The sequence below is a fragment of the Trematomus bernacchii genome, unplaced genomic scaffold (assembly GCF_902827165.1).
Source record: "Trematomus bernacchii unplaced genomic scaffold, fTreBer1.1, whole genome shotgun sequence".
NCBI lineage: Eukaryota > Metazoa > Chordata > Actinopteri > Perciformes > Nototheniidae > Trematomus > Trematomus bernacchii.
In genome coordinates this window covers 8,499,255-8,513,615 of record NW_022987342.1, presented here as the reverse complement: position 1 = coordinate 8,513,615, position 14,361 = coordinate 8,499,255, and the positions used below count along the sequence as shown (strand labels likewise).

The 14,361-nt window shown below is 39.8% G+C and overlaps 1 protein-coding gene across 2 annotated transcripts; it reads right to left on the bottom strand.

Annotated features, from left to right (window-relative positions):
* Window positions 1-376: 376 nt before the first annotated feature.
* Window positions 377-11,582, bottom strand: LOC117483295 (SWI/SNF-related matrix-associated actin-dependent regulator of chromatin subfamily E member 1-like). 2 transcript variants are annotated; one of them, XM_034131578.1, is made up of 11 exons: window positions 11,415-11,582; window positions 10,685-10,735; window positions 10,328-10,371; window positions 9,922-10,026; window positions 6,876-6,956; window positions 6,263-6,394; window positions 5,503-5,674; window positions 3,407-3,579; window positions 3,219-3,320; window positions 1,916-2,174; window positions 377-1,514 (listed from the first exon to the last, which is right to left on the bottom strand). In XM_034131578.1, exons 2-11 carry the CDS (start codon window positions 10,689-10,691, stop codon window positions 1,300-1,302), a joined length of 1,290 nt encoding a protein of 429 aa, XP_033987469.1. In that variant the 5' UTR covers window positions 10,692-10,735; window positions 11,415-11,582; the 3' UTR covers window positions 377-1,299. The 2 variants fall into 2 exon arrangements, with proteins under 2 accessions (XP_033987469.1, XP_033987461.1); XM_034131570.1 differs by having other exon boundaries at window positions 6,876-6,959; window positions 11,415-11,581.
* Window positions 11,583-14,361: the final 2,779 nt, after the last annotated feature.

The window sequence follows — 14,361 nt, the reverse complement described above, 5'->3', positions numbered from 1 at the left end:
TCTGAAAGCAGAAGTCTAGGGCAAACAATTGCAAGTCTCTTCAGTGCGCATGTCACAAAATGATTTAAAAAGAAAAGCCAAATTCTGGAAAAACAAAAAAAAACAATGCAGATGCATTGTGGGACATGTAGTTTATGGGCAATGTGCTTCTGTAAATCGGCATGTAACCGTATAATAAACATATCATATTCTTTGCAAGCTCTTGTGGGACCACATGAAATGAAGTCGCGGGCCGGATTTGGCCCCCGGGCCTTAGGTTTGACACCCCTGGCTTAAAGTAATGTTATCAAAGAAAATAGTTTTAAAGTCTACTATTTAAAATATAAATGTCACCTTGCATCAATTTATTTTGTCATAACAATCAATTGAGAGCTTGTTCAGGGTAGAAAAGTTTATTGGTATAAATATGCAAAAAGAAATTCATTTGAAGACTGCATGTTTATGAATATTCTTCAAGCTGCTTCACAACATGGTAAGTTCAAGCAAACCTCGTTACACGGTGTACACAATTACGGTACATTTAAAAGGTTTTCGGGGGAAAATAGCAAATTTGATCATAACACAGAAATGTTCTAAGCGTACTGCTTTTGATTTGATTGACAGCTAGCAAACTTGAGAACACAGATGGTCAAGCATTGTACAGCATTGATGATCGTGTTGACAACAAATACACAAGTATGATACAAAATGATGACAAAAATACTTATTACTAATGAATACAAACTCCTGAGACAATACTGTCACTGTAATACTGATACAAAGAGTAAACAAATATTCTCCAGCTTCACAAGTATGCTGACTTAATTTTTTTTAAATAGCAACATGCAAAAATAACAATAATAGCAACAAGGTCACTACAATACAAAGGACTAAGTTAAATATAACACTGAACAATGTTTGTTTCATGTGACAGCCTTCTCTTTCTAATAGCCTGTCTTCCCCTGCCAGACCTAGTGCTAGAGATATGTATCCATATGTGCATATGTCCATATGAGGGCCTGTATGGGTTCTTCCAAGTGGCCAGAAGCCTGTGGAGGAAAGATAGTGCTTTCACGTGGCACACTTACTGTAGCAGCCATTGATCATTTCTTTTGGACAGGGTCATTGCATTGTCGGCTCCAAGTGCTTTATATTCATCATTAATTTGTATTCAGCGCATGTCTGGGAGCCTTGGTGTTTTCAAACTCGGCTAAAACATCATCTTTGCCTCAAGCTTTTGAAACATGTGGATGTTCTTCATATGCTTTGACAAACTGAGATGATACGGTGTAATATATATATGATCAGAGGGTGAAACAGTTAGGTGTTGGACTGAGCTGCTCTCGCCCTGCTGGGCCCCTCTGATGGCTCACTGGGCTGGGCCTCTTCTGTCTGAGCAGAGGTGGTCTCTGAGCCCGTGTTACTGTCGCTGGACCCCTCCTCCATGGCTCCCTCTGGGACGCTCTCCTTGTCCTCCGATGCCCCCTCCTCGCTGCCTGGATGAGCCTCAACCTCTTCAGAGGATTTTGGCTTCCCTGAGTCAAGGAAACAAAGAAAATGAGGTTACAGGGGAAATAAGCCTTTATTCAACATTCATTATTCTTGAGGTCCAGTACTGTCCAAAAATACAAGTTTCTTTCTGAAATCAAAAGACTAGATTGCTAAATATCAAATGTGTGATGTCATCTTGTCTGGAATTGCTCAGGAAACAATGAATTGGAGAAGACACACTTTCAGTTTGGGAACTGAAGACACTCCAATAGAATAAAGCTTACAGAATCCGTCTCCCATCAGTGCCTATAGTGCGCCTCTAAACTTTATATTGATGAAAAGTTGGAAACTTAAGTCTCTGGTGTCTGGCTTTAAAATCTCCAATACTGGAATTCTTAATTAAGGTGGATCTCTCCTTAAACAACATGACGGCCAGATAGCTCACCGTGTGTCTCTGTGCTGCTGGTTTCTGCTCCCTCGCCTTCTTTGTTGCCCCCTTCACTCAGAGGGTTTTTGGGCTTGCTGCCGTGTGTGGCACATACGTGTTTATCTTCTTCTGCTAAGACACAGCTGGGGGCCTCCCGTGCTCCTCTGTCTCCTGCATCCTTCTCACGGTCTGCCATGTGTTTGCGGGCTGCCTCTTCTGCTGCTGAAATCTCTGTAGAAATCTTCTCCATGTCCACTTCCACCTTCATACAGCACAGCTTTAAAGCACAGCAACCGGGGAGTTCATTACATGTAAATGGTGAAAGCAATTGCTGCACTCCTGAGCATTTATATGTGTTATTTGGAATAATGTTTTTTGATACTTACAAAATTATAGATTACACATATATGGGCAAGTTTGAAAAACAATAAAACTTACGTATGTAACTAATGAGTTCTATAACCAGAGGTGGGAGAAGTACTCAGATCTTGTACTTAAGCAAAAGTACCAGAGTGTAGGAATACTCTGTTACAAGTAAAAGCCCTGCAATAAAAATGTTACTGAAGTAAGAGTACAAAAGTATTAGCATCAACATATACTTAAAGTACCAAATGTAAAAGTACTCACTATGCAGATTGGCCCATTTCAGAATAATATATATGATATGTTTTATAATGATTGATCATGAAAGTGTTCTCAAAGCTGGTAAAGGTGCAGCTAGTTTGAATGACTTTGTATACTGCAGGGTAGCTTGTGAATTTACTCCAGGTGGAACTAAAGTCTGATTTAAGACTTGATTATATTTCACATCATTCATCCACATCTGTGAAGTTACTAAAGGTGTTAAATAAATGTAGTGGAGTAAAAGTACACCATTTACCTCTGAATTGTAGTGGAGTAGAAGTACAAATAGCAAAAAATGCAAATACTCAAGTAAAGTACAAGTCTCTCAAAATTGTACTAAGTACAGTACTTGAGTAAATGCACTTAGTTACTTTAATAAAGGTTATCAAATGTCTTCTCACTCAGTGCATGGGTGCTGTAAGTGTAAAGGCTAAATGGCGCCGCCTCCTGTGAGCAATTGACAGTGCATTTAACTGCACCGTGCTGCATCTCATTTCAAAACAACGGTTATTATGGGGCCACAAATTGTAAACGATGACAGCTATATGATTGCCAGAACATGTGGATGGAGTTAGCAGCAGCTGGTGGCTGTAAGGCAGACGTAGACTGGCACACAACCAGAGCTGCAGTTAAACTTGCCAAATGAGCTTGCGTGCGAGTAAGCGATGACCAAATTCGATGTGAAAAGCTGCCGTACCCTTTTCAGCTCATTTGTGAACGACTCTGTGGCCTCGATGAATTTTCTTTTCTTGTCCTGGTGGCGGTCTTCGATCTGAAGCAACTCTGCCTCCAACTTTCTCTGACACGAAACACACAGGCACCGCGGTTATTACATTATTAAGCCCCAACTAACAATTACGTGAAGTATAGAAGACCTCATCATACCTGGTGTACCATCAAAGACTGGACCTGCCGTTTGAGGACTTGCATGCGAGCAGTGGTCACAACTGAGCGCACATCAGGGACCACGCTCTCACTGAGGATCTCGCTGATCAGACGGTGGTTGCGTTGGAAACGAGCTGCAGCCGAGTGCTTTGTAGAGAACCCGTCATCGTAATCTGAAGACATAAAAAAAGAAATCAGCGTTTATTTTCTTTCATACACCTGTGAGAGGCTACAGCAACACCATACAAATCAAAATGATGCATACACTGCTATATCAGCGGAGTATAAACATGAGAGAGATACTGCTCAATATTTATGCAGAGTTAGAGTTAAGTACAGTCCATTATGTCAAAATACATCCTTAAGCAAAGCAGAACCGTTATTGTAAGGTGAATGGGACAAGCCGTTAATTATGACGTAGAGTAGATTCAACTTGAGGGTAAGTGGACAATTTCAAGATGTAATCTGCAATTTTCATTCGTCCGCAAATGTTACTCTTTGCCTTAAATGTATACTTCGCCGCCATTTAAACACGGGATGATTTTTTGCAAATGGATTCAGAATAAAATATACATGTAGAGGCTAACAGTGATTAGACCTTAAGTTCTGCCTCAATAACTGACTTTATGTTTAACAATCCCTTTGTTTCTGCTCTGTTATGATGTATGGAGAGAACTGTGTCCGTATACAGTTCTCCTCAGGTCTGTTCAGAGATGTCTAAAGAATTCAGCATCCAATCCAGGAGAGCACTGTATGGAAAACAATACAAATATAATTTGTGCTTCAATTCAAAACAAGTTATGTAAATGACAGGGAATGTTGTTATGGAAGTTGTTTTAGTATATATGTTATGGACGATCAACAAGAACATGAACGTTCCAGCAATTGAAATTTGATAGCACATCAACAGACCAAATGAGTGAATCTTATCCATCTACATGTAAATCTCTACTTTAGACAGTTTTTACACTCTATTACACTACTATAATAGCTGTATTTAGAAATACATTTTATTGAAATGACATGAGTTGTTTCTCAATCTGCACATTTATTTACCGGTTGCTTCCCCTTTTAAATGTGCACTTTCCACCAGTTAACACGATCATACGCTAGGCACTCCTTTTGGGCTTTGATGTGGCGAAACTTTGCTTCGCTTCCATCACCTGAACCCCTCGCTGCTGTGCACCCATGTGTGCACCCTGGAAACTTAACAGAGTGCAGAGTTGAACGTTTCAAAGGTGCTCATGCAGCTGGTATGTCACCACCACAACAGGAAACAGTCAGGGGAGGTAATACATTCTGAAGCTTCATTTATGGTCACAGATTCAGGAGAATTGAGTCTACTAACTACTTTAACAATGTAATTTACATGCTTAATGTTGTAAATGTTAAGTGTACGGCAAATATTTGTAATTTAGTCAGTACTACTGAGTGAAAAATAATATATGGCAGCAGCTTCGAGTGGAATTTATTTAAGACTGTATTTATTAATAAAGCACAATCTGTAAGGTTATGCAGCCACCCGGAGAGCTAAATCTTATTTAATCATTGACGTACGTGCAGTCTGTCGAGAACCCAACCCAGTGGGAGACCGACTCTGACATTTTTATGGTCTGGGTGTTTCTAAATAGCACTTGGTTTTATCTGTAGTTTTCCTGTACATCATTATCTTCCACTGTAACCCAGCCAGACCCCAGACAAGTATCATTTCTTTGAGATGGGTGTAATTCAAACGTCTTCTTCTGGCTTGTGTGCCTAACATGTGTGTGTGAGTTTTTAAAACAACAGAGAAAAGAATGTACATTTTGCAATTATGTCTAAACCAATGCCAGGAATACCTACAATATGTAAACAGTTGGGAAAAACAAAGACACATTTTCCTTCATTTTGCAGATGAACAGCAGAAATGATATTTCAAATGGTAGCATAACCAGAAATCTTGGTTGTAGCAGAGTTGGAGGGGTTGGGGTAAGGGGAGATAATACAGTCTCTGGGTGTATGAACTGGCAACTCTGTGTGGTCGAGCTACAGTGATCACAGCTCTGTCACAGTGCTTTAAACCTTGGGAGCCAAAGCATTTAGTTGAGAGGCCTCACCATCTGGATCCTCCGCTGGCTGGATGCTCATGTACGGCTCGCCCTTGTCGAGCCTGGACTGCCTCTGCCGGCTCTCCTCCTCCTGAGCTGCCTCGGCCCGGCTCTTTGCAGTGACGTAGGCCAGGTAGGCTGGCGAGTTGTGATAGACCTTCATACTCTCATTGTACTCAATCTACGGTGAAAAAAAGAACAGGAATGACGAGGAAACAGAGATGGCAAGCAGACAAAACATGGACCCCTCGTTTAATAATAATTAGATCAGATAAAAGGAATATACAAAAGACTTATTTCCGTGAAGGTTCCTTCAATTTAAATCAACTGACAAAGTTATCTTGGCACAATGATTGACAGTAGTCCTCTATAGAAGATAAAACATATCTTTATTTACCGCTTTTGAAATGCTTTCATTCATTTGAAATATTTCAAATACTACATTAAACATTGCATTTCTGGGATTTTAGGAAATGTGGGCTTAGCCCTTACATCTGTCAGTGGTATCTTGTTTGAATATACAAGTTCTTTAAGTCTATTGAAATGCTTTTTTATTGCAAGCTGGCTCCTTATTTCAATGACAAAGTACAAGACTGTCAGCAGGCCACATTGACATGCGGGCCATTAATACAAAATACTGTTAGAAGGAAAGGAATGATGACAGGAGGGAACCACAACAGTATGGAGTCATGTGGAGATACATCTACTGGTCTACATTTACCACCCATCAGAATCAAAACCCAAAGACACCCCTTGTAAAACAACTAACCTTCTCTGCTTCGTAGTCATTCAAATAATCCTGTTTCTCCTCATCAGTGAGGTCCCTCCACATGCCACCGATTATCTTCCCAATTTCCCATAGCTTCAGATCAGGATTGGAGGCTTTTACTTGATCCCAAACCTGGTGATGAGAACCACACATGGGTGTGGGGTTGGGTTGGAGGTTCTTTAGGTGGGTATCTCTTAGCAGAGAGGTCACAAACCAGAGGAGGCTGTGTGCTTTGACAAAGATGCTCTCTCAGTAAAACCAGCGCATTACAAGCTGCGCCAGTGCTATGAAATGAAGACTTCCTGTTTCTTGATGTATTTATATTTGATTTTGCTATGATTACATATTCACACAGCTAATACAAATATTAAGCATCACAATAAGTAAATGATTACTTAAACGCTAGGGTGTTTGCAAGAGTTGATGTCAGCTTAACATTTTGAAACAGTTTGACTAATATTAACGCTCTGTGTGCCCATTAGTCCGACTGAAACATTTCATTTTAGTGTCATAATGTTTTGAAGTTAAATGCAATTTTTACATTGGTTACTATGTGGCAAAGAATCGGTCAATAATATGTGCTCAAGCCAGCAATTTCACACTGTGTACTTACCTTACGACTATATCTCATATATGGCATCAATGGCTTATCAGGCGGCTTGGGTGGCTTTGGGATATTTATTCCAGAGGAGTTCTGCTGTAGAAAGAAAAAGAATCACACTAAGGCATGGTGACTGTAGCCTTATCTGGCAACCACTTAAACACAGTTGCTAGGCTGAAAACAGGTTATGATGCTGGTGCATGGTAGGGATGGGAATTTGAAAGCAAATATTCGAATATTCGACCCCGAAAAAAACGATTAACCGAAATGTACATATCCTATAAAAAAACAAAAACAAATTAATTTTGAAAAATAAATAAATACATGTTCAAATAAGTATAGAAACCAAGTCGAATTTGTCAAATGTATTGAACTGGTGATCACAGTTTGAACAGTTGACAGCTATAGGCCTACAGCTTTCATGCTTAAAACATAACTTGGTTTTTAAATGAAAGAGGGATCATACACGAAGAACATAACGGGTTAGGGTAACGTAACCCTATCACAACAGAGATCAACAACCTGTAACAGGGCCTATGCACAGAATGCAGCTATTCAATACTCATTCTTCTTTAAGAATATGAGCATGTCTACTCAGGGGAGAGGCGGGTGCGGAGACGATTCACAATCAGGCCAGCTGTAGAGAAGACCCTCTCAGCTGGAATTTGGGCATAAGATGAGGTTTGAGTCTGCGTGATCTGCGTGTAGGGAGGCAGCAGCCATATCGTTAGCTAGAACTAGATCTGATGGATTTGGACATAAACGCGAGTGAAGTATAACCGGGCGCGAGAGAGAGATCAGCACCTGCAGCTCTGCCCGCTGTGAGGGACCGGTGAGCGGAGCAAAACACACCTTTAGACCTAACACACTTAGCTATGGCACTGTCGTATACATTGAATTATTCCATTTGATAATATGTAATCAACTTAGGCACCCCTCCCAAAAAAAAAATAATTACAATAAAAATATTCATAACTCATATTCGAATACCTGAATAATTTCGAATATTCGAATATTCGATGAATCGTTCCAATCCCTAGTGCATGGTTGTGTAATTTGACATAAAGCTATATGAAAATGAGAACTTCTAATGCAATTTTAAATAAAATGCATAATTTCGTATCACTTCCATTAAAAGAATAGAATAGTATAGGAACGAGTCCTAAAACCCCCAAATAAGTCATTTGACCTCTTCCGTTCCCTCTCCTCAAAGTAAATGGTTGTTTGAATGTGATTTTAGGTAGAGGCCTGAAAAAAGGTCTGTAATACTATTTTGTTTTGTTTTTAGTTTTTATTTTATTTCCATTTATTTGGATTATTATCTTTTTTTAACTTATTGTTTGTTATTGAGTTTGCAACTTTTGGATCACTTAATAGAATGATTTGACAAATTAATCAAAATGTTATATCATTACTATGTGAATCCAAAAAAAGATATTTAAAAAAAAAGATAAAAGCTTAAAAATACAAACTTATGTGGTTAACCCAAGCGTAAGAGGTTTTTTTGTTCCACAACATAAAATACGTCAGTAAATACCTCACACATGAATGTCCAAAGCTTTTAGGTGTCATAAAAATGGGGGATGCTAACAAGTAACTTAATAAGACTACAAAACATCATCACGCTGAACATTAGCCGGTTTTAGCTTAGCGCAGCCATGTGACCGTGATTCGATTTTTACTTCATGCAATAACCTTAACGCTTCAAAAACCATAAAAGTTGCGTAATATTTGTAAGAATGATAAGTGTGTTTGCCACATAGCTTGTTTTATACAATACTCCAAAATCCAATGTCTGTTTAGAGAGCCCTTGTGATACGTCAGAACTGCACCACTCTCTGGATGTTTGGAAGTGGTGGTGACTGAATTATTACAGTACATGGTGATCAACCAAGTTCAAGGAGAACCAGCACATAAACTAAGATAAAGGATAGGGGCAACAGCAACACTTATTTTAGCCCACATCAGTTTTGGAGTGGAAAGGTGTTCACTTTCCACTTGCCCTTTCTGTCAGACAGCCCCTTCTGATGGGGAACTGAAGCCAAGGATCTCTTCAAATCCAGAATGCTGGAGTTGCTGGTCTACCACTGCCACAATACATTTATTTTCGATCATTCAGATTTTTTTATAGGGTTAGTTTATATTTACACAATAACACAAACAAACGTACTGATCAAGGCAGAAGTAGACGAGCAACTCCAATGTTCTGGTAAAGTTACAGTTTGCACAGCTTCAGTTAGCAATCACATTGGGCTGTCTGACAGCAGTGGTACAAATATTCAAAATGTAGTTAAATTGATCCTCATTTTCTTTTCGTGGCTAAAATGTGTTTTGCTGAGGTCCTCGTCAACACAGTGTGTTTCTCCAAATGAAAACAGCTCATACAACCCTCCGAAATATCCCTTTAACTTGATTTAATTAAAGACCGTTTGAGGCCATGCACGAGTTGGGAATCCTAGAGAGTACAATGAAATAGCGCTGACTATGAAAAAAAGTGAACTAAAATCGAACTAAAGCTGAGATTTTACGATACTGCCATTATCACAGGAAGCTGGCCGCAGCTTGCATGCAGCGACTAAATTACTGCTCAGCAGCCACAACGATGCAGTGAGTCTGTAATACCATGGCAACACTGATGGCATGTGTTACTTTACATGGCTGTCAGAAATGCAGACTTTGAAAGGCAGGTGGTGTTAGAATACACACAGATGGACTGTAAGCCAGCCTGCACTGTGATGGAGACAGCAGAGGGAGTTTAGGGTGACATGCATAAAAGGATTCATCCGCAAGAGAATGAGTTAGGCTTTTCATACTGACTATTCTGCAGCAGATGCTCTTTGAACAGAGGAAATGCTAAAATATATCTTATCGCTTTTGCAAAGCAAGGTCAATCTTATGAAAGCTCTAAGATATGTCTGCAATGTCTTTCTTTGACTAAGCAAGCGGACTGTTGAGTGTTATGTCAAACTTAACTCGAACTGTCACAGGGTTTAATTTCTACATTGGGATCGGCCTGACATTTTTGGGCACCTTGTTTTCTCTGTGCTAATATTCTTACCGTTACCCGACTGTTGCTGCTTTGGCTTCCTCCCAGTCTGTAGTTGTTGTAGGCCAGATGGCTGTATGGGTTGTACCCTACAAACCCGGAACTGTTGGAAATTTGCTGATGGAAATAAATGAGAATATGAATGAGAAATGATAGTAAAGAAGTAAAAACAAATGACAAAAAATGTAAAGAAACCAATAAAAGAAGCAGGAAAATTGCATTCATGCTGAGGCTATAAGGAAGTCATCTTTCAAAAGCAGTTATGTACCACAGGTTGTGCATTCAACAAAAAAGCTGAATCTTTGAAAAACATATTTTAAACATCTATGTAGCGTGTTCTAAAATGAAGTTTCAAACCGCAACATCATATTAACGCGGGAAACCAAGATACTATATGGTGTTATTTAGAAAGTCTTACTGTTGTAGGGGCAGGAGGGGGGGGCGGGGCATGGGATGGCCTCTCTGTTGTAAAAGAAAAGGTCCAAATCAAATGAAACATCAGCATTAGTCCAGTGAAACAGCCGGTCATTTCCAGTTCTCCAACTTTAGTCTTAGCTATTCTCCAGTGATGTCTTCTAAAAAACGGTATTACTAAGTGAAATTAATAACATTTAGACCTTACTCAATTTGAAAATAATTGATACATAAATTGTTATTATTAAGTGCTATGATATATATCACTTAACATGGGAACAGCAGGTCTGATGTATTTGAGGTTTTATTATCATCAGAAAGCTTCATATCACAACTAGGCAAAACACTCTCAGATCCTTACTTGACATCTTTGCGGTGAGGAGTAGGTATCAGTCTATTCCAGTCATGAGCTCTGTAATAAACACATTTAACATTAGTATGATATCATTGTGTGTGTAGTAATGAGATGTGTCGTGTGGACAGGGTGTTTCATATAGAACACAAAACAAAGAGATTCAGATGAGGACGCTGGCTAGAAACAACGTTAGCTCAACGTTACTCTGATAGGGCAGACTGTTGGATAACGGTATTACTCGCAAGCCATTCAAGGACAACGTTCATTTTAATTTAGGTCGTACGAAATGCCAAATAATGTATGACTATTTGGATATTGTAATAGAGGAAATAGCGCTGGTAGTTGGCGTTAGTACTGACTGGTATGGTGCTGCAACTTATCCAGCAAGCTTACGTTAGCATGTATTCATGCAGCTAGTTATGTGAGCTAGCCACTGCTATGTGTTAGCTAAGTTAGCTAGTGAGCAGCAGGCGGAGTTAGTTAACCTGCGCTATTTAAACCGTAATTCGTATATCAGCAGCTATGTGTTGGATACTGTGTCATTAGATTGACTAATCAATTCCCTTAACGTTAGCTGGTCTGGTTACTTAGCTTAGCTACCTACATGAGAGGAAAATGACATATCTTAGCAGGCAATGTCAACTTAAACGAACACATCTGGAGATGTGTACACATTACCATTGATTAAATGGTGACAAGTAAGCATGTTTACTAAAGTAATGGCAAGAAAACTCACCCTAAAACCATTAGTCCCCACCACGGCTGTGGCTTAGTTCAGTCCCCACAAAAAACGAATGAAATGGGGTCCACTCGCAGATTCCTGTAGAATCTTCCAGAATCGCACCCCCACCCTCTGCTCATTCCAGCTGTGCCTTGCCGCGATGCTGTTGCTCATCGCACTGAGCTGTCACAGCTCGGCTCTCACTTATTCATAGAGCAGCAGAAACGTCTTTCCTCGATAACTGGCATCCCATTCAGAGAAAAGACATTACAGTGCAGCTAAATAAGATTTCACATTTTACCTTCAAACTCTAAATTGTATAAAAGCAAAAGCACAAAACGGCATGTCTAAAATGTGCCATTGTCAGTTTACCCCAATTTATTTTCTAAAAAGTCACAATCTCAGCCTTTAAATGTATTAAAACATGTTGGAATTATGTATTATGTCACCATACCGTAAGTTGCATTATTCACGGGCCACTAAGCTTTTGACAAAATCAAGGTTTCCCTATTCACCGCTCCCTTGTTGTGAGAACTGAAATACTTTGCATTCTTGTTCACATTGTTTGAGAGCCGCCCAGGTCAATAGTTGTAATAGTGTAGTCCCTAAAGATAACAATCCAAAGCCTGTAGGATTTAGCACATCTCTGTCCATTCAACCTGAATAGTACTTGTTTTGGATTTGTTAATTGATTGTGTTCATTGTGACCCCGATTCTTTCTGTTTACACTGCACACTTGAGAGCTTATTTGATTTCTGCTTGACCTGCAGCCTGTATAATATGCATACAGACACTGTTATGATCTCATCTGCAGGTGTGGTGCTTCATGCTCTTTTCATTTACCAGGCGATGGCCAGACGACTGTACGGATGGGACGGGGGGCAGATTCCACACGAGGCCTGTTAAAGCGTTGGGACACCTGTGATGGAGTACATCTTGAGGTAGGGTGGAGGTCACATGCCTCCTGTAAGCTACTGTGCAGGTTTAACACACACACACTCACGCAGGGCCTCCCATGCGCAGCTGTGGGATTGTGGATGCCCAGAGGCAGAACAGGGCCCGTGAACCTTTGGAGCTGTTTTCATAGCGCAGCTTCAGACCCAGTTCTTAAGCCTGTAGAGCTCCCCAAAATAGACCCAGGCAGTGGAACTAAGCAGACTTGAAAGTTTACTCTGGCAGTGGATGGTGGAGGTATTTTTAGAAGCTGCTGCAGGCATATGTATCATTCCAGAGGTATTCCTTGGAAAAATGCCTTGAGTATTATCATTAACCTGTCAGTCAAACATATCCTCAGGGAACATACGGGACAATGATTGGTTACAGAAATTCCAAAAAGTCTACAATAAGTACTTAATTCTCTGTCTCCAGCCTGGAGGCCACCATGGTATTGTTTTCCAATCAGTGAAAGAAACACAGACTGAAACACACGTTGTTCATTGTAAAATGTTATGTAAGTACAGTACATCCTGGAACACAGGTCTTTAGTCAGCACCTGTTACCTTTAATCGAAAGCTTTGTTTCCTCGATCAAATCAAATCAATTTTTATTTATATAGCACATTTAAAAGCGATTTTTGGTCGAGCCAAAGCGCTGTACATGTAATAAAAACACATTACTAAAATCACAATAAAAGACAATAATTTACAACAGAAATATAAAAATAAAAAAACACAGGGAATAGTCAGGAGTCATGCTCCGCTCTGACTAGAAGGCCAGAGAGAAGAAGTGAGTCTTTAGTGATGATTTAAAAACCCCTAGGGTCTGGGCCGACCTCACATGGAGGGGCAGAGTGTTCCAGAGCCTGGGGCCCGCTGCTGCGAAGGCTCGGTGCCCTCGGGTTTTAAGCCTGGTCTTGGGCACTATCAGCAACAGCTGGTCAGCAGACCTTAAAGCTCTGGCTGGGGTGTAGCGATGGAGGAGTTCAGCTATATAGGCCGGAGCCAGCCCATTTAGGGCTTTGAAAACAAATAAAAGGATTTTAAAATCAATTCCGAACCGAACTGGAAGCCAGTGCAGTGAGGCCAGAATTGGGGTGATGTGGTCACGCTTTTTATGGCCAGTCAGAAGACGTGCAGCTGCGCTTTGGACTAGCTGCAGGCGTTTCATTGAGGCCTGGTCCATAGCCACATACAGAGCGTTGCAATAGTCCAGTCTTGGTCTTAATGCCTTTGTTACCTGAGGTAACAAAGGCATTAATAACCCTTTCTAGGTCTTTAAAAGATAAATACGACTTGGTTTTGTATTTATAGTCTTATTTTAAAAAAGCAGGATTTGACTACGGTGCTGACCTGCTTGTCGAATTTAAAAGTGCTAGTGAAGGTCACTCCAAGGTTCATGACAGAGGGGAGGATGTTTTCATTTTGATGATTTTGGCACAGTATTAAAAGCGGCTTTGGTTCTTTTTTTGCATTTTGGAACTCAAAGGTCAACAAAACTAAACTTCAAAAACCTAAGAAATCACATGTAACATTTACAAATAGTTAGTAGCCGCGTATGTGACAAATAATAATGATTCTATCATTTCAGCTATTTAATCATGCTATGTTTTATCTGATCCTATTTCATTGTAAAATGAATCAATACAACTTAAAAAGTCCTATCCTAATATCCTTCTTGATAACATATACATAACATAAACCAATATTTTTATCTCATGTACTTTTTAAAGAGATTCAAGCGGATATGTTTAGATTGCACATGTTAAAAAAAACACATTACTTATCATTCTGTCTTCCTTAATATAACTGTATTCATTCCATTTATGAAACTCTCCATTTTAGATTCTATATTTTTAAAACCCGGTCTGCTCTGATTGGCTTGCGAGGTAGTTCTCAAGCTGTATGTCAAAAGACTCAGATGGGGGAGTTGTATATTTAAATTAGCATGTGACATACAAGGAGAGCCAAATCTGACTGCCTTTCTGCATCCAACGTTTTTACAGAAAACTGAAAAATGTGTTATC

Excerpts from the sequence above, each read along its gene's own strand:
- LOC117483295 (XM_034131570.1), bottom strand. Across the intron at positions 6,960-9,921 it reads GCAGCAACAGTCGGGTAACG|CAGAACTCCTCTGGAATAAA; the intron begins GTAAGAATATTA and ends TTCTTTCTACAG. Across the intron at positions 5,675-6,262 it reads ATGACTACGAAGCAGAGAAG|ATTGAGTACAATGAGAGTAT; the intron begins GTTAGTTGTTTT and ends TTTTCACCGTAG.